General features: G+C 38.8%; 1 protein-coding gene across 10 annotated transcripts in view; it reads right to left on the reverse strand.

Annotated features, from left to right (window-relative positions):
• gramd1bb (GRAM domain containing 1Bb) overlaps positions 1-25,570 on the reverse strand; it is a 196,670-nt gene that overhangs the window by 90,148 nt on the left and 80,952 nt on the right. For 7 of the 10 annotated variants that reach the window (XM_055174419.2, XM_055174421.2, XM_055174420.2 and 4 more), the window contains exon 2: positions 4,774-5,929. The exons of 1 other annotated variant lie outside the window; for it this stretch is intronic. In XM_055174419.2, the coding sequence (XP_055030394.2) occupies positions 4,774-5,177 (404 nt within the window). In that variant the 5' untranslated portion in view covers positions 5,178-5,929. Of the gene's footprint in view, positions 1-4,773; positions 5,930-20,354; positions 20,393-23,347; positions 23,638-25,570 lie in introns of those variants that run through there. 2 more of the 10 variants (XM_055174417.2, XM_055174425.2) reach the window with 2 other exon arrangements.

Consider the following 25,570-nt stretch of genomic DNA (forward strand, 5'->3'; position numbering starts at 1 on the left):
AAACGCTGGCGGTGAAAGAGTTAATAATGTTATGAAGGTGAGTGGAACGATGGAAGTTATTTGCACCATGCAAAGACATATGTGACATCGGTGATGTAATGAATTAATTTGTCATCATAATGAATTAACAGCTATGTGTTAGAAGCTGTATAACAGCCACTTCCACATTTGTGCACTCGTGTTGCCATAGACCGGATATTAAAGGAACAGTATGTAGGATTGTGGCCAAAACTGGTACTGCAATCACACAACTGGTGGCCAATACACAAAATGACAACATAAACATCATTTGAGGGCTGCAACTCCACATTTTAAATGATAATATCCTGGCCGGACTACTGTTGTCAGTGATTTAAGTATTTAAAATGAAAACGATTTCTTAATGTCTAGTGACATATCAGGGGCATTTTATGATCAATTGATATAATTTTTTTACATACTGTTCCTTTAAGTCACTAAAAGGGTGACATTTACAAGGGACGAGCCATTATGTAAAATAGGAATTTCTGAATTTACAAATCCTTTGGAACTTTTTGGATAATGTAAGTACACAACCCCATGAAATATTGCAATTCGTTTTTTATATTTTATTACATATATAAAAATAAAGGATATCCCGCACCATATTAACTTGCATAATATACAAAATAATTATTGTTGCGACGTTTCGATCACAAGATTTTCCTCAGGCATATATATATATATATGTTTGGACTTCATTGTCTCTCTATCCAATGCACCTATCCGGAACTTACAGGTGTGCGAGATTGTTCTTATATTGATTATATTTTATTACAAAAATCTTACATATTGTGGCATTAAATTATGCTCATATCATTAAATCGGGCACAGTTTAGTTCCAGCCCTATTCAAACACACCTGCATTCAATTTCCATGTAATCCTGAAGACTTTGATTCGATTTTTTAGGTTTGTTTGATTAGATTTGGAACTAAACTCTGCAGGACAGTGCCCCTCCAGAACCCAGGGTTCCCCACACCTGCATTAAAACATCAAAACAGTGACTCCTAAAAAAGCTGAATGTTTTAGTTCTCTCTGGTTTAGATCTTGTTAAAGATTTTACTATATTTCTATGTGTTATAATCTTAAAGATGTTTTGTCTAAGTTGAACAATTTCAAGTTCAGTGAGCACGATGCTGAGAAGTGAAAAATCTTCGATCTCTCATACACATGCATTATAGGTAATATTAAACTTTATTCTGTCTGGTGGCCTTATTGCTATAACAATCCAACAAATCCTACAAAAAAGCTAAGTAAAATGCCACTGATTAACAAACTTTCCTTGTATTCAATTGTTAGAAGATATCTAAGCAATACCAAATATATATATATATTATATATATAGTGCCATTATTAATTACACTTTTAAAATAATAAAGACTGAAAAACTTAAATGTTTAATAATTATGGACAATGAGAGTTTATAAAAACATAAAAACATACTTACAGTAGAGTATAGTAAAGCACTTTCTTTTTCAAATTTTTAATCTTCTTGTCTTGGTGAGAAATCCTGCTTTGGATCCTTATCACGTAGACAACATAGCCTTCTTAATCCAATATTGTTTCCTCTCCCTTTTTTGAATGGCACAAAATTCATAAAACTACATTAAGGGCTCTCATGTAAAAGATTTATAGAGTTACAGTTGTTCTATTTACCAATTTTATTTTACAAAACATGCAAGTAACCAAGCCAAAGGACACAATGTTAAACTGAGGTACACCCCTCCCAGAATTTACCTTTTAATCATCAATTTAACCACACATCTCACACAGGGGAGCTGAGGTAAAATTATGCAAATCATCTTTGGTAAACAAAAATGGCACAGCAGCTCCAGTATCAGTTTTCATGGCTTTTCAATTGTCAACCATAAATTATTCTCACTAAATGACAGGTGAGCCACAGATCAGCCGATATCTCTACTCTCTCTCATCTTCCACTGTTCAGACACTAGCTGAGTAATCGTTGTTAGATCAAGCAATTAAAGACTGTGTGCAATCATCCAAATTGTTCTGTAATTATAATTAATATTATGCTATTTTGCTTAATGATCAATTTGCTACAGTTTTTGCTTGTTTATGTAAAGTAAAACTAATCAGGGGTGCGTTTCCCAAAAGCATTGTTAGTTCAACGATTTAGATGTTTCCCAAACTATCGTTCCAGGCATTCGCAAACTGGGGTGCATTAACCAAACAACATAACTCAAAACGACAAAACTTAAGACAGTAGTTGGCTAACGATGCTTTTGGTAAACGCACCCTAAACAGATTACGTAGTACTCTACCACATCATCAACTATATTGCTGAACCAACATTCAAATGACGGATGTGCGACAAATTACTATGTTTTCGGGAAAGAGGCATGACTAGCAAGTTAGTTTCTGCAACTATGCCTACTATGGTGGTTTAGCAGCGAGTTATGTCGTTGTTTGGGAAACACACCTCAGTTCGGGTAATACATTTTTATTTTGAGACTTGTAGGGGCGGTTTCCCAGACAGACCGGTATAGATTAATCCATGATTAGGCCTTTATTATATTAGGACATTTAGGTAGTTTTTACAAACAAACATTACAAAAAAACATTACTGGTGTGCATCTCGAGACAAAACAATGGTACTAATATATGTTAATATATGTCTGTGCAAGATGTTTTAAAAGGGGACATACCATGAAAATTTGACTTTTTCCATGTTTAAGTGCTATAATTGGGTCCCCAGTGCTTCTATAAACCTAGAAAATGTGAATGAGATCAACCCAGTAACCTAGTTTTGGTAAGCCATTCTCCACAAGCATGTTAAAAAAATAGGTCATTGAAATTTGGCACCCCTGTGATGTCAGAAGGGGATAATACCGCCGCTTAATCAGCACTATCCATTCACGCCACTGCAATTTAGTAGAAACATCAACTCATTTGCATGTTAAAGGACACACCCAAAATGTCCCATTTAAATTAAAGCAGCTCAAATGCGCATTTTAGTCTGGGAATCGACTAAGCCCTGTCAGGTGCGTTTTCCAAAGCATTGTTCGTTAGACAACTATGGTCGCAAGGTCCGTCGTTTTAGCATAGTTCAACAATTCGTGTGTTCCCATTGATCATGCTTGTAAACAAAATAAGCAAGCAACATGCAGTGCATTCTATATTCATTATTCTAATTGTATACAAAGTCCATTTTACATCTTTTACTTTGTAAACAGAATTAAAGCGTTGTTTTTGAAAAGTGCGCATGTGTGACCAACGGTCGTTAAGACCCTGGGGAATTCCTGGGAGGAGTGACTTAAGAGGGACCTTGCACCTGAATTAAATTTCTATAAATAAAACACCAGAGAACTCAATCACGGTAACAAAATCAGACTTTCAAGTAGTGCTGCACAATTACTCGCATCGCAATCGCAATCGCGATGTCAGCCTGTGCAATTACAGCAAAATGTTGCAATTATATTAAATAAATAAATGTGTGGACTTGTTAACACAAACTTTCTGATAACAGTTTGATGATTTTCCTAGCTGTTTAAAAAAAGAAAGAAAAACGAACAAAAAAGGCAGTGCACGTGTGGCATGCACGTGTGTGGTGTGCGTCGTCACTTATACCAGAGCGAAGATGGATGCAGAGGAGGTTGACAGTGATCTGGTAGCTAAAAAAACTCTATGTCTGTTGTATGGCGGGATTTTAAATTTAGGATTACTGACACTGAGCAGTTGCTACATCACGTGGCAATACGAAAACATTTTTAGTTTTACAAATACAAATTTTAGCTAAACTGTGTGTGGATTTTCCTTAAAACCCATCAAGTTGACTCATGATACCATTTAGTATAATCGCAATCGCACATCGCAATTTTAGCATCAATAACCGCAATGGGAAAAATTACCCAAATCGTGCAGCCCTACTTTCAAGACAAAACAATGGTACTAATATATGTTAAGATATATTAGTGCAAGATGTTTCTAAAGGGGACATACCATGAAAATGTGACTTTTTCCATGTTTAAGTGCTTCTATAAAACCTAGAAAATGTGAATAAGATCAACCCAGTAACTTAGTTTTGGTTTGCCATTCTCCACAAGCATGTAAAAAATAGGTCATTGAAATTTGGCACCCCTGTGATGTCAAATGGGATAATACCGCCCCTTAATCTGCACTATCCAACCACGCCACTGCCAATTTAGTACAGAGATCAACTCATTTGCATGTTAAATGACACACTCAAAATGACACATTTTTGCACACACCTACAAAGTGACAATTTTAACTTGCTATAATAAATTATCTATATGATATTTTGAGCTAAAACTCACATACGTACTTTGGGGACACCAAAGATTTATTTGACATCTTGACATCATCCTCTTTAAATTAAAGCAGCTCAAACGTGCATTTTAGTCTGGGACTAGGATAAGCCCTTTCTGGGAAACCGCTCCAAATGTAAATGTAAATACAGAAATGCATTGCAATTTTACATATTGCATTGCCATATTGCATATTACATTCAAAACTGAATATTGCTATCAATATTGGTCCATAGTGATAAACTGTGAATCAGCATGTGGCCGTCTATTTTATCACCTGATTTATGGTGGTTAGCTTTATGTTACTAAGTACAAAGACGATTTATAGAATTTAATTGTTGAACTTATAAGAATTGTAAAGTTTACCAAATTGCAAAATATACTACAAAAGTCTTCCACTACAAAGCACCATTTTTGTGCAAAAGCACCTTAATTTTTAAGAGTGTATATTACTGCATATCCACCAACCTGCTCTCACTGACTTGCTCCTTCTTCTCTCGCACCTTTAGCCACTTGCGTAGCAGGAAGCGTTTTCGGCGTGGTGAGGCGCTCGGTGTGGAGCTATTGGACCAGACCGCGTCCTCGTCGCTGGACGGCGTGATCTCGATGGAGGGAAGCTGAAGGTATTCTTTGGAGGAGGAGCGTGAGCTAGGGTGCCTCAATAGTCCGTTCTCAAGCCTCTCACGCTCGCTGGGCAGCTTTTTCATTCGTTTCATTTTGAAACGCCGGCGCCGCAGGGTAGGGGTGGAAGAGCTGGACCAGACGACACTGTCATGTCCTCCTCCGCTCCCGCCTTCCTCCTCCTCTCCGTAACTGGGCTCGTCCCGGGGGACGTGCACCTGGAAAGACGGTGGCCGAAGGGTGTCGGTCATGCTCCGAGCTCACTGCCCCTGCCGCTGTGATCACCGTTAAGAAGTTAAAATAAGCCCCAGCTCAGAACGAAAAAGAGGCTATAGGAAGGTGAGAGGCAAACTGTCAAGCTGTCTGGGTCAGATGGTCAAGAGGAAGTGGAGGTGTTAGGTTGATCAGAAGCGTCTACGAGGCTGTGAAAGTCTTTTTATCAGTGGCGATGTAAAAATAAACCCAAAATGTCTCAAGTTGAACATCCAGTCTTGTAAAAGTTATCAAGCCTTTCTTGATAATAGGTATAGAATCTTCTTGTAGGAGTCTGATAAAGAACACCTGTCAGTGTTTGGATGATAGTACAGGGAAATAACTCGGTGGAGGTGGGAAAAATAGCTGCGAAAATGTTAGGCAGGGTAGAATAGGCCTACGGTCAACACTTAGACAGTGGATTGGATGTATTAGATAACAAAGAAAGGCTCTGTTCTCCTCCCAGCTGATGAAACATGCATAAGAGGTTGCTATCGATGTAACAGTACTCCAGGCTTCACTGCAGTTTCATGAACACCACCTCAAAAACTCAGACTATAGAAATGACCTTCAGCAGGTCTTTTGGGAAACATCTCCGAAAAGCTGTGTTGAACTTCTTGACCATTCTTTGCTCTCTGGTAATGAGCTTTAAAACGGATTGTGAGTCATGTATACTTCGGTCAGGTTCCTGAAGCTGCTGTTCCCACAAGGCTTTGCATCTCAGTCTTTTGGCCAATACAGCTGAAGCAGCCTATAGTGTAGAGTAAGGTGATATGATGCCTGGTAACTAGGAGACCAGTAAAGTTGCAAATTGCTTGAACACAAAGGCATTGTTAAAAATGCATATAGCCTCACGCATGCACATATACAAGACAATTAAACACAAGCCACAGGAAGGTGAATCACTCAGGCACACAGATGAATCCGCAACATAAAACTTAAGCACAATGATGGTGATGGTGCACACACATACATATTTATCAGATGAATGTGAAAATACATTCTGAAACTATGTTTTGATCTGGGGTGCGTTTCCCAAAACATCGTTCGTTAGCCAACTATGGTCGCAAGGTCCGTCGTTTTAGCATAGCTCAACGATTCCAGGGCTCCAGACTAACTTTATTCGCCCCAACCTGAAAATTTTAGGGGCACATACAGTAAATCAACATGCTAACCAAATATTCACATTTCTACTAAGTAATACAATGTATTACTAATTAATACTTTGACGATAGATGCAGAAAGTACAATGTGCTGTTTTAAATTTAGTGTCACATCACAAAAAAAAGGTCAAATTTACTGGTCGCACATGTGCGAATGGATGTAAAATTAAGTGGCACACTCTCAAGTTTTGTGAGGCAGTATGGAGCCCTGGATTCGGGTCTTTCTATTGATAATGCTTGTGTTCAAAATAAGCAAGCAACATGCAGTGTATTCTATATTCATCATTATATATGCAAAGTCCATTATAGTCTTTTAGTTTGTAAACAAAATTAAAGCGCTGTTTTTTAAAAGTGTGCATTAGAGTCCTGCAATGGGTCGGGTACCCGTGGATACCCGCATAAAAGTGTCCAAAATGAGTGGATTGTGACATTCCAAAAATTCACGGGTGGTTATGCGGGCGGATAATTAACTCCGTGCGGGCGGGTAGTAGCGTGAATTAAAATATGTGCAATATTTGTATGTCTAAATTACCATTACATGCAGAAGTAAAATAAGTAAAACAAATCGAGCAGCTCGCCAAATTGGTTGCGAGGCCAACCAGAATTTCTTTCTGTCTGACAGCTGCGTGTGGGTCTGCAAAATGTACACACGTCAGTGCCGTTTACATTCGGGTCCAGTCATGTCAAAAAAATTGCCACTAGTTCGGGTCGGACTCGGGTCTAATTTTCTCGGGTTTGTGTTGGGTCGGGTCTTTTTAAAAAAAAAAAATTATTTATGCACGTCGGGTTCGGGTATAAAGTGATTCGGGTCATTTCGGATCTGGTAAATTTCTTTGGACCCGAGAAGACCTCTAGTCCCCAATGCTTGTATCAACCTAGAACATGTGAAAAAGATCAACCCAGTAACTTAGTTTTGGTAAAGCATTCTCTGCAAGCATGTGAAAAAATAGGTCATTGAAATTTGACTCCCCTTGTGATGTCAGAAGTGGATCATCTGCACTAACCAACCACGGCACTGCCATTTAGTGCAGAGATCAGCTCATTTGCATTTAAAAGGACACTGCACATTTTTGCTCACACCTCCCTAACTATTGTATTTTGAAAATGCCATAAAGCTACATTGTGTTTATCATAAAGCGACAAAAGCAAGAAGCAGATTTTAAGCTTTTACTATAAATCATTACAGTTGTTTACCTTTCACATCACAGTTAAAATGATTTTGCACTACATGCTGTACTGTTTCACTAAAAGTAAATCAGATAGAGATAAAGATCCAGATGCTGTGCAAACACGGGCCTGACTTGAGCAAACAGTCATATAAAGAGTGCTCGGGCCAAGCACCCTGACCCGGTACATAAAAACACAAATACAATCCAGTTGACATCCAATATTTGTGATTTACAGGCCTATATATACAGTATACACACCTGAAACTGATATCTGTTTATTTGTGTTCTTTAAAAAATCTATATGATCAGGGAGCTCTTCTGTGCAAAGCAGAGTTGAATTTATGATGTATAATGATATCGCTCTACACTTTTCTGCTCAGGAAGCTGCTGTGCAGATCAGATCATGTTTCAGATTCACGTACAGGCACAGGTTGCAGGGGGACTGTTCTGTTGACAGCGGGTGAGAGGATCAGGTTACTTTGAAATGAAAGGCTGTGTCACTGTGTCAGATCAGACACTTACTGCAACACTCATTAACAGGATGCATAATGCATGCACAATGGCCCGCACAGCTCTCATTTGTACAGTGTGTCTGTGAATGCATGTGTGATCTATTTTAAATTACAGAGCTGATGGCTGTTTCCATCCAAGCTGTATGCAGATCCAGAATAAATGAATTGTGGTTTTAAAACTTTCCAAAGGTTAGGTATTTTTATCGGCAATAAGAACATATAACAGTATAAAAAAAGATTATTATATCACACCCCGTCAAGAGCCAATATTCTGGAAAAATTGTGACAAAAGATTTTAATTGCATCTTCTCTCATATTTTTCTTGCCTAAAAAATGCAAATTTGTTTGCTAAAATAACAACTGAATATAGCAAAATCACTTTTTCATTGTTTATCTTACACCCCACAAACTGTACTTCTCACATGTGACCCAGTCTGTGAAAAGTAATTTTTGTGATACATTCTGTGGAAAATAACCTTGATATCTTTAACCCTGATTGAGTAAGGTCATGTCAAAGATTGAAATCAAAACTTTGATGCTAATTACCCTGGTTTCACAGACAAGGCCTGAGGCTAGTCCTAGACTAAGGGTGCACTCACACTATCCAAACCAAACCGCGCTCGGGCGCGTTTGACCCCCAAAGCCTGGTTTGTTTGACAAGTGTGATCGCTCTGTTCCGCGCCCGGGCGCGGATTGGTTAATCGCGCCACGGCCGGGTTGCAGAGGTGGGCCGGAGCGCGGTTCTCTTGGGCTCAGGCGCGGAAGGCTGTGGTGTGAGCGCATTCGCGCCTGAGCGCGATTCAAAAGGTGAAGACGTCAGCTGCGCGACCACTCACCTTCATCTGCCGCTGTAAAAACCTTTTGATGCGCGCAGCGGGGTTACGTGAAGGTCCGAGCTGTGCACGTGACAGATCAACTAAAGCAATAAAAAACCAAACGACTCCGAATAAAAAACACAGACTTATCATTACGGTGGGTTCCAGTGTTAAGAGAGAGCTTTACTTCCTGCTTTTTTTCAAAACAATCGCATTTTAATGACGAAAGCGTGCCCCGACTCGGATCGATAAAAAGTACAGTGTGAGTGCGTGCACTTGGAGGAGTAGGGAGGGGTGACAATCGCGCTGGGGCATGGTTTGGTTTGGTTTGGATAATGTGAGTGCGCCCTAAAACACATGTTTGAGTTGAACTAAAAAAATAACTAGCAATGACAAGATGTTAAAATATGCCACTGATTTGTCTCAAGATACACACCAGTAACATCTTTTTCTAAGGCATGTTTATAAAAGATGCTTAAACAGCTTAATTTAACTAAGGCCTAGTAGCCAATCACTGTCTCTGAAACCAAGCCATAGTCTCATAATTAAATTATTAGACAAATATGATATGTTGCTTGTAGTTCTCCAATTATTCTTTAATATGATAACAAAATGTTCCAGGTACAAATTAAGATAAATTAAATCACTTCCGTTATTGTTTATCATCGTTTCACCCCACAGTTTTTAATGCAGAAATCTGTTTACAACATAGGCAACAATGGTGTGACTGCAACCATGACCAGTTTCCCTATTTATGCCTCCAAATGTTTAGTTCTACAATGTAACTATGTTTTACAATTAAGCAATATTGCTCGAGTAGGAGTGTGATTTTTAAAGGTCCCGTTCTTCCTGTGTTTTTGAAGCTTTGATTGTGATTACAGTCCGCAATATAACATTGGTTCATGTTTCACATGTAAAAAATTGTTGGTATTTTTCACACAGTTTACTTATCTCTGTACCACTGCTTTCACTGTACTAAAAATGGTCTGATGTCTCCCTTGTTTTATAAAGTCCCTCCTTCAGAAATACGTATTGAGTTCTGATTGTGTAGTTTGTTTAGTGTGTTGTGATTCGACAACAGCTTAGCTTAGCCAAAGCCGTTTGAGCCAAAGCTGTTTTATTGACGTCATTCAATCAGGAAGTAGAAAATATATTGAATAAAATATATCGCCTGGCATTGATCTTTAAGCTTTATCATTTTGCAAGTTTTATTTATTCTCTAACAGCAACATTACAAACTAAAGTAAAAAAAATGGGACCAGGAAGAACGTGACCTTTAAACTTTTAAGGGCCTTGTGCCTCTGACATAATCTCAATCGTGATCATAGATATGTACACTAGATGTCGCCTTGGTTACAGCAGTTCATTGGATCGAATGCGTCAACTAGAGCCGCCATCTTGAAACAGGGGAATCCCGCATCAGGGTGTCTTTTAAAGCCCCTTTTGTGAGGAACCACTTTCTTCCGCCATGGATATGAAGCCCAGAATGACATGTAACCCTTTCAGCCATTTGTTTTCAATGTCAAAACGAAATAGATGTAATAGCCGTTTCTAAATATTACTGTTTCTGGGGTCACAAAAACGTAGTTTTAAGATTAAGTTAGTCGAGAATATATAGGAATAATATTCAAATATGCAATCGATTAGTAAAGATGGGGCATATTAAAACATTTACTTCGAAAAAAATCGGATGTGTGAGTTCCAGGCTCGACCAGCGGGCATCAGTGTTCGCTCACTCCGCTGACCACAGACTGATCTCTGACACATATCATTTTCCGCTTGCTCTGATGTATCTGTGTCTCATGGTCAAAATAAGATTTAATTTGTTTTTGATAGATCTCAGCAATATATTATTTGTTTATTTTATTCATATTAAATCTCTCATTGGTTATTACTGTTTTGGCAGAAGTAAAAAGTTAATTTGTAAAACTTAACTGATTATTTATTCAATCTTAACGCTGAACTGCAGTTTTTTTTTATTGGACTTGTCAGTGCTACATAAAACAGAATAAAAGAATGTTTTTTATATTGTACTTTTAACCAGTTTTTAAAAAATCGTCAGAAAGATGATGTTTCTGCGTGATGCTTATGGTCTCCTCTTGTGTTTTAATACTCATGTTACCGGAAAATAAGTTATCAAGTGTCCTGATGTAGTGAGCCAGTGTCCTTACCAGTGCCTGAGCCCTATATACTGGCTTAATTCCAAGATGCGTTTTTGCTCCCTTTTCAAGGGCACTTCGGGATGTTGACTCCAGATAAAGAGAAAAGTAATATTTTCATTGCACTATCCGCCAAGTGTAATTTAATCGCCACACTATGAGACATAATCTCAGTGTTTCCCAGACATTGATTTATTTGTGGTGGCCCACCACAGAATCAACACTGGCCCCCACAAATAGAATTTTCATGATTCCCATTTACATTTTTATTTCACTATTTAAAACAGCTTAATTTGGCTTAAAATATAGTTTGATATATAATACAGATCAAATATAGATACAGATCAAAGAGTAGAAGTGAAACATATTTCAGGTGCCAACACTAGATCAAACGCAAACACGACATGATGACGTCAAATATATGCTAATTAGCGGGTGACGTCATCACCACCACAGTCTCTCAAAATCCTGTGGGAAACACTGCAATCTTAACCTCAAACTCCCTCAAAAGTTTACACATCAATAGCTCTAATCTAGGGCATAGCGATGATCAGTTCATCCACTGATTTATGACTGAACTGATGGAGACACTGAAAGTCTTTAAAACGGGGTTTGTGGAACTAAATGTGTAAATGTGTGACCATCTGCTCCGTTGGCAGCTTTTTCCAGTCACAGATATGTGAGTGTATGTACGGCTGGTTCACGCCTTCCTCATTTATTCTCAAAGCACCAGTGGTGGAATGGTACATGCAGTAAATGATGAGAAATGGCGAAGCGGTTACTGTTACGATACTGGTAGAATATCTCATGGCTATTAGCCAATCAGATTTAAGAACCAAAAAGAACTCTTGTGTAATAATTAATAAAATCTCTTTAATAATGCAGTGCTGTTTTGCTTTGGGAGCCGTGTGGGTATCATGTGATGGAGTGTTATTCATTTTTAAGATTGAACTCTTTAACAATGAGGTAAGTGAAGACCAAATGTTTTCAGAACTTTGTTACACACTGTACAGGTATGTGTGAGCAACAAAAGGTGCTGTAGTAAATCAGCAAAAATTATTGAGCTTAATATTACAGCATGTTCTTATCTTATGTTCCACAGATTATAAACCAGACATATTCACAGAATAGAGGTATGAAGATAAGAGGCTTTAGAGAAAAGGATCTCACTGTTTCTGAACAGTTTAAAGCAGTGAAACAGGCAGTGTACCGCTGGCATTTAGTCTTTGTTAGAATGTTCAGACTGTGCCTATGATACTCATCTTGACAGAGATGCAGCTCTCATCTTCCTCACACTTTGACTGCTGAATAATCTGTCAAAGGGATTGCGCTCTTCACAGTGACAGGTCATTGAGCACCTGAGTACAATGTCCTTGACCTTTTGTCTTGTGTTTTCTACAGAAGACACACCTCAACCCACTTGACCTCACTTCATACTGTGAAAGAAGTCATGTGTCATGCTAAGGGTCTGGGTTAGTGTAAGAAAATTAAGTATATAAATCAATAGTAAAATACAGAATTGATTTTATTGTAACCAATTTTTAAGCCTATTTACATTGTAGCATACTACAGTAGAATTGATTCTGACCATGCTTATCATATGTGCAACAAGTCATTTGCCTGTGGAAGTAGAAACACATGCAATGTAGGCGAAACTTGTTATTTATTTCACTTGTTATCAGAAATAAATTACACTGCAAAAAATGACTTTTTTGCTTGGTATTTTTGTCTTGTTTTCAGTAGAAATATCTAAAAATTCTTAAATCAAGATGTATGATAAGCAAAATGACCCAAGAAAATGATACTAGTTTTTAGACAAAAAATATATGCAATTTAAGTGAATTTGTGCTTAAGACAAGCAAAAATAACTGCCAATGGGGTGAGAAAATTTTACTTGAATTAAGTGTTTAAGAAAAAAGAAATCTTATTTCACAATTTTTTTTCTCACCCCATTGGCAGATCATTTAGCTTGTTTTAAGGACAATTTCACTTAAATTGTATATTATTTGTCTTAAAACTAGACTTATTTACTTAGGTCATTTTGCTCATCAAGAAAAAGCATCTTAATTTAAGATATTTCTACTGAAAACAAGACAAAAATACTAAGTGAGAAAGTCATTTTTTGCAGTGTACTCTAAAAGGACTCTATTGTTATTGATTCTTTGTGGAAGTTTACCGGAAGTTATGTGTGTTCCACGAAAGATGTTTGTTTATGTTGTTACTGCTGAAACCGTCTATAGCATCTACGAAGTCATCGATCTTAAAGGAATATTCCATTTTCTTAAAAGAAAAATCCAGATATTGACTCACCACCATGTCATCCAAAATGTTGATGTCTTTCTTTGTTCAGTCGAGAAGAAATTATGTTTTTTGAGGAAAACATTGCAGGATTTTTCTCATTTTAATGGACTTTAATAGACACCAACAATTAACACTTAACTCAACACGTAACAGTTTTTTTCAACGGAGTTTCAAAGGACTATAAACAATCCCAAACGAGGCATAAGGGTCGTATCTAGCGAAACGATTGTCATTTTTGACAAGAAAAATAAAAAATATGCTCTTTTAAACCACAACTTTTCGTCTAGGTCCGGTCCAGCGCGACCTAACGTAAATGCGTTGTGACGTAGGGAGGTCACGTGTTACATATATAAAACGCAAATTTGAGGACCATTGTAGACAATAAACTGACACAAAGACATTAATTAGTATCAGTTGACATACAACAACGTAGGAACGGTCCTCTTTCAACACACTTGTAAACACTGGGGCGGAGTTTCGCGTTCGTCTTCTGTGACCTCTTGACGTCACGTATTGCGTGGGGTCACCTGGCGCATCACGACCAGATCTAGACGAGAAGTTGTGCTTTAAAAGTGTATATTTGTTATTTTTCTTGTCAAAAATGACAATCGTTTTGCTAGATAAGACACTTATGCCTCGTTTGGGATTGTTTATAGTCCTTTGAAACTCCGTTGAAAAAAACTGTTACGTGTTGAGTTAAGTATTAATTGTTGGTGTCTTTTAAAGTCCATTAAAATGAGAAAAATCCTGCAATGTTTCCAAAGAAAGACATCAACATTTTGGATGACATGGTGGTGAGTAAATTATCTGGATTTTTCTTTTAAGAAAATGGAATATTCCTTTAATACGTTAACATTTACGTTAGTATGTTATCATTTTTTTAATACAAACTACATTGATTGGAGAGGCTTTAATGTTTCATTTAAGCAATTTTATGTACAGCTTCTTATTCCTTAACTGTTAGAGGAAAATGAAAATCGGCCAAACATTTCACCCAAAATACGGCATCATATATCGGCCATCGACTGCCTAAATATTGGCATCAGTCAGAGAAAAACCCATATTAATCTATCTCTTTTTGGTACCAATAATTACAACAACTTTTCATGAGTTTCTACCATAGACTCTCAAAACCTCTAGTCAGCAATCGAGTCAGATGTTATTAATTTACTAACCATACAACAAGATTAAGTAATTCATTAGACTGATTTAATGGATATTGGCACGGTTTCCAGGACATGGTTTAGAATTAATCCAGGACTAGGCCTTAGTTAAATTGGAACATTAAAGTAGTTTTTACAAACAAAACTTACAAAAACAATACTGGTGTGCTTCTTGAGACAAAACAATGGCACTGATATATGTTAAGATACGTCAGTACAGCGTGTCTTGAAATTAGGGCAGCTCAAACTGGCATTTAAGCCTTGGACTAAGATAAACCCTGTGCAGGAAACCAGCCCATAGTGAATCTCTTAAACCAACTGATTAAATAAACAAGAAGTTGCTTGTTTATATTGTTTAAGAGTCATTTGTTTTTATGCAGCCAGTAAAAATGCAATATGAAGTTCTGCTGTAAAGGGCCAATGAAGACTCATAAGCCAAAGTTGCTGACAGCATTTAACTGTAAGTTAAATGCGGTAAAATATAACAAGCTTAACAAGCAGCCAACAGTTTACACAAATCTATACAAATCATTTACAGTGAAAGGGGAGAAGAGGTCATACTCATGAAAACTGCAATATATCAAGAGCACTTTTTAAAGAATCTCACTACACCTCACATCACAGACCTGCTTACATTAGAGATGGGACGGTATGACAATTTTATATCATGATTATAGTGACCAAAGTTATCACGGTTATCAATATTATCATGGTTTTGTTAAAATAAGATGGAAATATTTAAAAAGAACTTATACACACACCGAAAACATTTGAACAAGTTTTATTTTTGAAAACCACAATTTAATATTTCATGTCCCTGAAATTATTTCTGTGGTAAAAAAAATAAATCAATCTGTCTAATAAGTTTACTGCGAATGAATACAATACATTGTCCCTTAAATGCCTTTTTGTGCATAAAACAATGTTGCATGTGCGCCCCTGCGTCAAACTGATTTTGCCTGGACAGGATTTACAGCGAGTTTTCTAAATCACGGTAATCAAACACGGTTGTAATGATAATTACATTTTAAACAATAATACTAACCGTCAGGACATTTTACTGTGGTTAATCGTGAAACCGATAATTGTCCCATCCCTATTACAGATTTATGTTGACATCAGAGACCTGATCACAGACTCAAGCTCATATCACAGACCTGCTCACAGAATCACATCACAGACCTCCTCACAGACTCACATTACAGACCTGCTCAAAGACTCATATCACAGACCTGATCACAGGCTCACATCACAGAGCTGCCCACAGGCTCACATCACAGACCTGATCACAGACTCACATCACAGACCTGCTCGCAGACTCACATCACAGACCTGCTCACAGACTCACATCACAGACCTGATCACAGACTCACATCACAGACCTGATCACAGACTCACATCACAGACCTGTTCAAAGACTCACATCACGGACCTGCTCACAGACTCACATCACGGACCTGTTCAAAGACTCACATCACGGACCTGCTCACAGACTCACATCACAGACCTGCTCACAGACTCACATCACAGACCTGCTCACAGACTCACATCACAGACCTGCTCACAGACTCACATCACAGACCTGCTCACAGACTCACATCACAGACCTGCTCACAGACTCACATCACAGACCTGCTCACAGACTCACATCACAGACCTGCTCACAGACTCACATCACAGACCTGCCCACAGACTCACATCACAGACCTGCTCACAGAATCACATCACAGACCTGCTCACAGACTCACATCACAGACCTGATCACAGGCTCACATCACAGACCTGCCCACAGGCTCACATCACAGACCTGCCCAGAGACTCACATCACAGACCTGCTCACAGACTCACATCACAGACCTGCTCACAGACTCACATCACAGACCTGTTGACAGACTCACATCACAGACCTGTTCACAGGCTCACATCACAGACCTGCCCACAGGCTCACATCACAGACCTGCCCACAGACTCACATCACAGACCTGTTCACAGACTCACATTACAGACCTGTTCACAGACTCACATCACAGACCTGCTCACAGAATCACATCACAGCCCTGCTTACAGACTCACATCCCAGACTTGCTCACAAACTCAAGCTCATTTCACAGACCTGCTCACAGAATTACATCACAGACCTGATCACAGACCTGCTCACAGACTCACATCACAGACCTGCTCACAAACTCAAGCTCATTTCACAGACCTGCTCACAGACTCACATCACAGACCTGCTCACAGACTCACATCACAGACCTGCTCACAGACTCACATCACAGACCTGATCACAGGCTCACATCACAGACTCACATCACAGACCTGCCCACAGACTCACATCACAGACCTGATCACAGGCTCACATCACAGGCTAACATCACAGACCTGCTCACAAACTCAAACTCATTTCACAGACATGCTTACAGACCTGATCATCGACTCACATCACAGACCTGCTCACAGACTCACATCACAGACCTGCTCACAGACTCACATCAGACCTGATCACAGACTCACATCACAGACCTGATCACAGACTCACATTACAGACCTGCTCACAAACTCAAGCTTTCACATACCTGCTCACAGAATCACATCACAGACCTGCTTACAGACTCACATCCCAGACTTGCTCACAAACTCAAGCTCATTTCACAGACCTGCTCACAGAATCACATCACAGACCTGATCACAGGCTCATAACACAGAATCACATCACATACCTGCTCACAAACTCAAGCTCATTTCACAATTCACAGACCTTTTCACAGACTCACATCACAGACCTGCTCACAGACTCACATCACAGACCTGATCACAGGCTCACATCACAGACTCACATCACAGACCTGCTCACAGAATCACATCACAGACCTGCTTACAGACTCACATCCCAGACTTGCTCACAAACTCAAGCACATTTCCCAGACCTGCTCACAAACTCAAGCGCTTTTCACAGACCTGCTCACAGAATCACATCACAGACCTGATCACAGGCTCATAACACCACATACCTGCTCACAAACTCAAGCTCACTTCACAGAAATGCTTACAGACCTGATCACCAACTCACATCACAGACCTGCTCACAGACTCACATCACAGACCTGCTCACAGACTCACATCACAGACCTACTCACAGACTCACATCACAGACCTGCTCACAGACTCATATCACAGACCTGCTCACAGACTCACATCACAGACCTGCTCACAGACTCACATCACAGACCTGCTCACAGACTCACATCACAGACCTGCTCACAGACTCACATCACAGACCTGCTCACAGAATCACATCACAGACCTGATCACAGGCTCACATCACAGGCTCACATCACAGACCTGCTCACGGACTCACATCTCAGACCTGCTCACAAACTCAAACTCATTTCACAGATATGCTTACAGACCTGATCACAGACTCACATCACAGACCTGCTCACAGACTCACATCACAGACCTGCTCACAGATTCACATCACAGACATGCTCACAGAATCACATCACAGACCTGCTCACAGAATCACATCACAGACCTGCTCACAGACTCACATCACAGACCTGATCACAGGCTCACATCACAGGCTCACATCACAGACCTGCTTACAGACTCACATCTCAGACCTGCTCACAAACTCAAACTCATTTCACAGACATGCTTACAGACCTGATCACCGACTCACATCCAGACCTGCTCACAGACTCACATCACAGACCTGCTTACAGACTAAGGCTCTCCAATCTTATTCCTCTCCCATAATCTCCAATCTTATTCCTCACAATTCACCATCATATTATTCTAAAAATAAAATAAGTTTTCTGTTCATAATTATTCATCAAACTGTAATAACGCTGCCTAGATGGGGTACAATAAAATGAACCAATAATATCACAGCCAACTTTTAATGATCGTCAAATTTCAAAGTATCCCATCCTATATTATTTTCTCTAAAACTTAGTTTTTATTAAGCAATAAAAAGGGTGAGGCTAAGCTATGCTTCATTATTTCTGTCATATAAGTGTTGAGGTCAACAGCAGTTTATTGGATTTTTTATTTTGTACCTTTGTACAGAATCTTGATTTTTACGACCCTATTTTAAATCTATGCATTCGTCTTAATCACAACCAATTTCTCAGGGCACAGATCTATTTTGTTTCATTACCAGCACGACGTTGTCTCTGTGGAGACTCACAGTAGAAGTTTTGATGAAAATTTTCCTCTGATTGCTAAAGGGTGATAAAAGACTGAGATGGAAATCACATTCTGCTTCATGCAACACTCACAGAGCTCTGCCTCTAATCTCAGTTAGTTCTCCAATCTACAGTGGACAGTCCAGGGTTCCTATTTCTCAAGCACTGCCTCAACTCCAAAAAATGTAAAAAATGTAGTGCTCACCTTTAGGCCTATTCATCTTCTTATACAATAGGTCAACTTGTACATTATTGTGGGTCTACAAACATAATGATTAAACATGCGTACCCTGAATGCACCGTAAACTGCTTTGATTAAAACTATCTGATTAATGCATACATGTAAATGTGTAGTTTGTATGCTATAATTAGAAAGTGATTCATGTAGGATGACCTGATTAAGCACAGTTTGTTAAGTCATAAAATTGTGATCATTTTGACTGATTGTTATATCTGCCAGAAACATTTCAAGGTTAATCCCATTAAACCTTGCAGATAAGAATACAAATGGATCACATTTCACCTACATAAAAATGTAGGTGATAATGTAATAAAAATATTTTCCCAGAAAGCAAGATTTCTATTGAGAATTCCCTAAAGGGTTACGAGGACCTCGGACCGAGAATCGAACTAGTGTCGCAAAAAGCGCATCTGCATACTATTTGTCGGAGCACTGCCCACTACACCATCGTCTCCGACAATAATGCTTTTTTTAAAGCTATTTTTATCTTAATGGGACCTAAAGTAGGCATTTTACAAATAATAACACACATGTTAAAAGCTAAGAATATTTTCAGATGACAAGACATTTGATTTACAGCGCTTATGTCTCTAATGGCGAGTGTATTCTTTAAATAAATTAAACAGGAAAAAGTTTCCACAGGATAAAAAATATTGCCTCCCCCACCCCTCCGTGCAAGTTTTCTGTAATGTTATGTAATTTAAAATGAGTAGAAATTTATACAAGGTGGCCTGGAAAACACCTCAGCAGGACACAAAGGCTGTGATGAACTTGCTCTTCTATTCAGGTCACCATTGTGTTTAGGCGTCCCACTGCAAGCGGACGGGCAAATGAAACATTCAATTCACTCTTACTGTAGAGCTAGACACAACAAGACACAATCCCCCCTGCCTACCATACAAAAATATATCTTTACAATCTCCAAATCTTCTACAGACGTTAAATATGAGATTCCTTTGCTGATGCATTCAAATGCAGCATCTTTTGCATCTTATCTATCAAAAAAATTTACATACTAAGACTGTACAATATATCATTTCAGTATAAAAATTGCAATGTGTGCATCTGCGAGTCACATAGCAGAATAAAGCATAAATTATTTAAAAGGAAAACTATTTCGGGTGCCTTTGCCAGTGTTACACTATCCAAGAATGGTTTCAAATGCCAGAGAGAAATCACAGATGAAAAAACATTTCACCTCATGAAAGACATGGTGGTAACAATAAATATGGGTGCTAAGGAAGTTTTAATAACGCAATCTGGTCACTTTACTCAATAAATCATCCCAGAGCTACACAAGAAATGCAAGGCAGAAGTAAAATCCTCTGAAACAGCTTTATAAGTCATCTCATGAAGTAAGCCATTATGTCTCCTATCGCAATATACAGAAAAACTGCAGAAAAACTAAATACAGCAATGTCGTAATACAGTACATACTGTACAATAAATTTTACAATACGTACGGTACAATATGCTTCATGTCCATGGTGCCTGTCCAGTTTCCGTTGTCACATGTTCACAGTTACTTATAAACTAAAAGAGGCACAGCTCATAAAGGACACACATCTCTCTACAACATAAATCTTCCCTTCCTTATGATAAGTGCTGGATGACTGTTGACCTACTGCATAACACTAAAGAGCTGTGCTGTCAACTTTTATATACTGTAACAACCCTGCTTCTACTTTCATATTCATTCAACTGACTGGTTCACGAAATAGTCTGGATTTAAACAAGGCAAGCAACTAAATCAGGTCTAAAACAGTGTTAGAATAAAATCTCCTTATCACATAATGCAGTAGATATAACTAGAACAGGTGTCCTGATATATTACGCCCATTACATGTTATTGTATAGCCAGTTAAAAGACTTGGGTCTTGCCGGTTGTCACGCGCATATCGCCAGTAAACCCGGTTCCTTGATTAGTATTAAATCACCTGCTTTCAGATGGAGCGGCATTTACTACAAAGCGGTAGTTCACTATCAACCGGGGCAATTTCACTTTCACTATCGTGGCCGTATCGCCTGCGATAATGAATGCGTTATTGCCCAGAATGTCAGTAAAGACGTCATCAGAGATATTGAGGCATCATTCCATTAGATAAAGTACATTTTCAGATTTTGATAAAAAATAATTTTCACCGACAAATTTTTGACCATAAACTAGAATTTTTGGTTGCAAAAAAATTAAAAGGAACAATTTAGGTTTTATGAAGATGAGTTTTATGAGTCACATGCACCCACGACCAACTCATCATCAATTAAAGGAACACGCCCACATTTTGGGAATTTAGCTTATTCCTCGTATCGCCCAGAGTTAGATAAGTCCATACATACTTTTCTCATCTCTGTGCGTGCTGAAACTCGGTCTGACGCAGCCCCCGCTAGCTTAGCTTAGCACAAAGTCTGGAAGTGAATGGCTCCAGCTAGCAAACTGCTTCCAATAGGGGACAAAATAATGCGAACATTTTCCTATTTATGTGTTGTGATTTGTATAGTCACACCATGTACAAATAACAAGGTCATATGAGACAGAGCCATCTTTTAACCGTATACATACTGGGAACTATATTCTCAGAAGGAAAAGCACTGCTACTGGGCGAAGTAATTTGCTCTCAGCAACCATGAAGCCCCCTGGTGAGGAGCAGAGAGTTCGGTCCGAGTTGTGCAAATTACTTCGCCCAAGTAGCAGTGGAAATAGGATAAATAGGAAAATATTGGCGTTATTTTGTCACTTATTGGGAGCAGTATGCTAGCTGGAGCCATTCACTTCCAGTCTTTGTGCTAAGCTAAGCTAGTGGGAGCTGCGTCAGACAGAGTTACAGCACGCACAGAGATGAGAAAGGTATGTATGGACTTATCTAACTCTGGGGGATACGGTGAATAAGCTTAAGTCCCAAAATGTGGGCGTGTTCCTTTAAGTTTTAAAGGCAGGGTATCTCATTTGATCCAGAAACATGTTTAGTTATGCTGGTTAAAAGTCTCCTCACATCCTGATAGCAATCACTATGTTAAGTTGTTTAAATGTATTTGTAGAAATTGATGTCATCTGTGAAAGGCATAGGACCAAAAAATGTTCACCCAATCATAGATCTCGATCCAAACGGACATTGCCTTTTTTGTCCCTGATCCGTAAGCGTAATTTGAATGCTACCGCGCAGCTTGTTCACACAGACACCAAACGTCATCGGCGCGTTCACGTGCGCTCACCTCCCGTCTGTTAACAGAGGGAGAATGGCAAACTTTTCTGCTGAATTGACAACCTGCACAGGAGCCACAAAACGAAATACATCTTTTGAAACAACAAAAGCAAAAACTGCAAAAACACTCTTAGAGCTTTCCAAAGATATATAGTTTGTCAAGATTTTTAGGTTTAGGATAAAGTATTAGTGTTATAAATATGTAAAAACAATGTGGGCCGCTTGAGGGCCCGTGACCTTTTAGAAAATGACTCGCACTATGTCAATATTTTCCCAAAATGATGATGACAAATGAAAACTACACTCTTAGAGCTTTCCATTGATATATAGTTTGTCATGGTTGGATAAGAATTCATATGCAAAACACTGAAGTAATTGAAGGCATCCCACCGGTGGGACAGTGACATTTAGCAGATATAAATCTTTTGAAGCACACTCTCTTCATAAATGAATCAATTACTCTCCCTACATATTTATTTTATAAAACACTTCTGAAATATATATTCTAGAGGCTTATACCTTTCCAAAAATATATAGTTTGTCATGATTTAATAAACATTTATATCCAAAATATTAAAGTAAACCTAGGTGTTCCTCTAGGAACAGTGACAGTTAAGTGTTAACAAAGTAGTAATGTATATTTACTAAAAACAAGTGTAGGCTAATACAAACATCTATCTTATTCTGTTGTGTTACTTTTGACCCACCTGTGTGTTACTTTCGTCTTAGCTGACAGGGTCAAAAAGTAACAATGCAATTATACTAAAGTCGTTTTACATTTCTTTAAAATTTCACCTGGTATAGATAGACCACAGTTGTGAGTTATTGACCATAGCAAAAATATATATCTGTCTATAACATTAGCATTTAAAATGAAGTTTTTCGAAAAAATGGTACCCCTGATCTCCTCTATATTTTCTTAACATTTCATATTAAATTTCATTTTAAAGAGCCAATTTTCTGGTGCATTTTCTGGAAACTCCGTCCCTCCTGTCTGACCTCTGTGAGGATCTGACATTTATCATCACTGCTGTCTCAATCACGTTCTTTCACTCGTGAATTTGATTGGTTCATGCAAGGCAGGCACGCATTTACCATCTCAAAGTCTCACAGCATCAAACGCACAAACACAAATAACGTTACTAAATAAACGAAATCATGAGATCAATCAACACAGTAAATTTGATAAGTAACAAATCCAATCGCGAAAAAAATCCGTAATAAAGTAAACTACAGCAGGTCATACACACACTTACCTGTAACGATGGGCAGCGCGCGCACTTTCCAGACTTTATAACTGACAGCTCGCGTGACACAAGTTTCATATTAAACTCCCTGAAGTTAACTTTCTTCATGACAGACCGATCCAGAAAGCAGGCAGATGCAGGAATCCATCAAGTAAAAACGCTATTTCTGTTTTTGAGGCGTACTTGGACTACATTGAATGACAATCACTCTGACCGAGTTTTACGCATGACGCATCAAATGCTAAACTTTAGACGCAAATTGCTCATTCGTTTCATTATTCAGTCCCGTTAAAGTGACACTCAAATCACTGCCGCTCAGAGGAGGAGTTGAGAGAGAGAGAGAGAGAGAGAGAGAGAGAGAGAGAGAGAGAGAGAGAGAGAGAGAGAGAGAGAGAGAGAGAGAGAGCAGACCACACTGCGTGACCTATCAGTGCTGAGCACACTCATCAAAACACCACTGACAAATGATTTCCCTTAAAGGAATAGTTCGCCTAAAATTGTTCACTCTGTTTGGAGTCTCAAACACTTAAGGTGTGAAACCTAAATAACTTTAATAAATACTGGCACTGTAGCTCAATTGATAAAGCATTGCAATAGGTGGGCTGGATTCCAAAAAAGAACTTACTGTAGTTTAAATGCACTGTAAGTAGCTTTGGACTATCAAAGGTGGAACTAGTACTGCTGTAAAAATATCTTTCAGATATGAAATTAATATTTATTTTATTAGCTGTAGGACTCTAGACTACATAAGCAGTAACTAGAGATTTTGTAGCAGTCGTAAAATGACTGGTTACTTGAAATATTGTTATCATGAAAATATTAATGTAAAATACATGGTATTATTCTTTGTTATTATTTTGTAAAAAAAAATGCAAATGTGCAAAAAAAATATTTTCTCTATTGTCATTATTTACACACATTGCAAGCCATTGATGCCTTCAAACATGTTAATAATGTTCATGTTAACTACAGAATAGATACTTAAATATTTATAAATACATAAATTTTTATCTTTCCTAGTATGCAGCAGGCTTTTAAGAAAAAAAATCATAGAAAAAATATATTGGGGGCCGGTGCCCCAGTAGAGCTTTATGTCTAGCAACGCCCCTGCTGTGACAGCTGTCTATGTTAACTGTAACGTCCATACCGCCACGCCGCCAGAGGGAGCCCTCGCCGGAGTACTGACGTGGCGCCGCTCTCTGCTTCTCTGACTGTTTCCTGTTTGTCCCTATTTAAGTTTCAAGCTAGCCTAAGGCTAGCGCGAAGTATTGCCAGTTTACCTGCGTACCGAGCGTTATTCTGATTGTGATTTCTGACTGCCTATCCTTGTGACCATTTGTCTGCCTATCTGTTTATCTGCCTTTTGGATTTGCCCCTTTGCTTAGTTTGCCTGGATTGGACTGTCTATCTGTGTTTTGATCTGCCTGCCTGTATACCTGACTACTCTTCTGCCTCACGTTTTGATTTGTTTGCTTGATTGGTTTGTTTTAAATAAACACCGCAAAATGGATCCCAGTATTCCTGAGCATTCCTTACAGAATACTTCGCCTACCATCGATCCAGCGGAAGTAACCAATCTAATGGCTGCTTACAAACAACAAAGCACGCTCCTGCAGGGCTACCAGGAACAGCTTACACGGCTTCAAGCCGTCAACGAACACCTCACCGGCTATATTCAAGCATTACCATCCACCTCTGTGAAACGAATGAGCGTTTCTGAACCAGATAAGTTTGATGGTACAGCGGAACACGTGAGAGGCTTCCTTCGTCAACTGGATATTTATTTTCAAGATCATGTGAGTGATAAATTATCTGATAATGCGATGTGTTCTAAAGTTTTCTCTTTGTTGACTGGCAAAGCGGTCGAGTGGGCCTCCGCTGTTTGGGACACCGATCCTCGTATCCGCACATCTTACTCTTATTTTGTACAGCAAATTAAAGAAGTGTTTGAATACCCAGCGGGGGGAAGAAGTGCTTCATCGCAGATCATTAATATGTCCCAGAACCATCGTCCTGTCGCAGAGTACGCCATTGAATTTCGCACGCTTGCAGCACAAAGCGGTTGGAATGATAAATCGCTAAAGGATATTTTTCAGAACAGTCTGGACGTTGATCTTCAAGCCGAACTGGCATGTAAAGGTGAGAACCTCTCATTCTCTGAATTTGTGACTTTGTCTGTACACATTGATAACCTGATGAGAAATGGGCCTGCAAGAACGAAACTGAAAACTT

This window comes from Misgurnus anguillicaudatus, chromosome 15, assembly GCF_027580225.2.
Source record: "Misgurnus anguillicaudatus chromosome 15, ASM2758022v2, whole genome shotgun sequence".
In the NCBI taxonomy this organism is placed as follows: domain Eukaryota; kingdom Metazoa; phylum Chordata; class Actinopteri; order Cypriniformes; family Cobitidae; genus Misgurnus; species Misgurnus anguillicaudatus.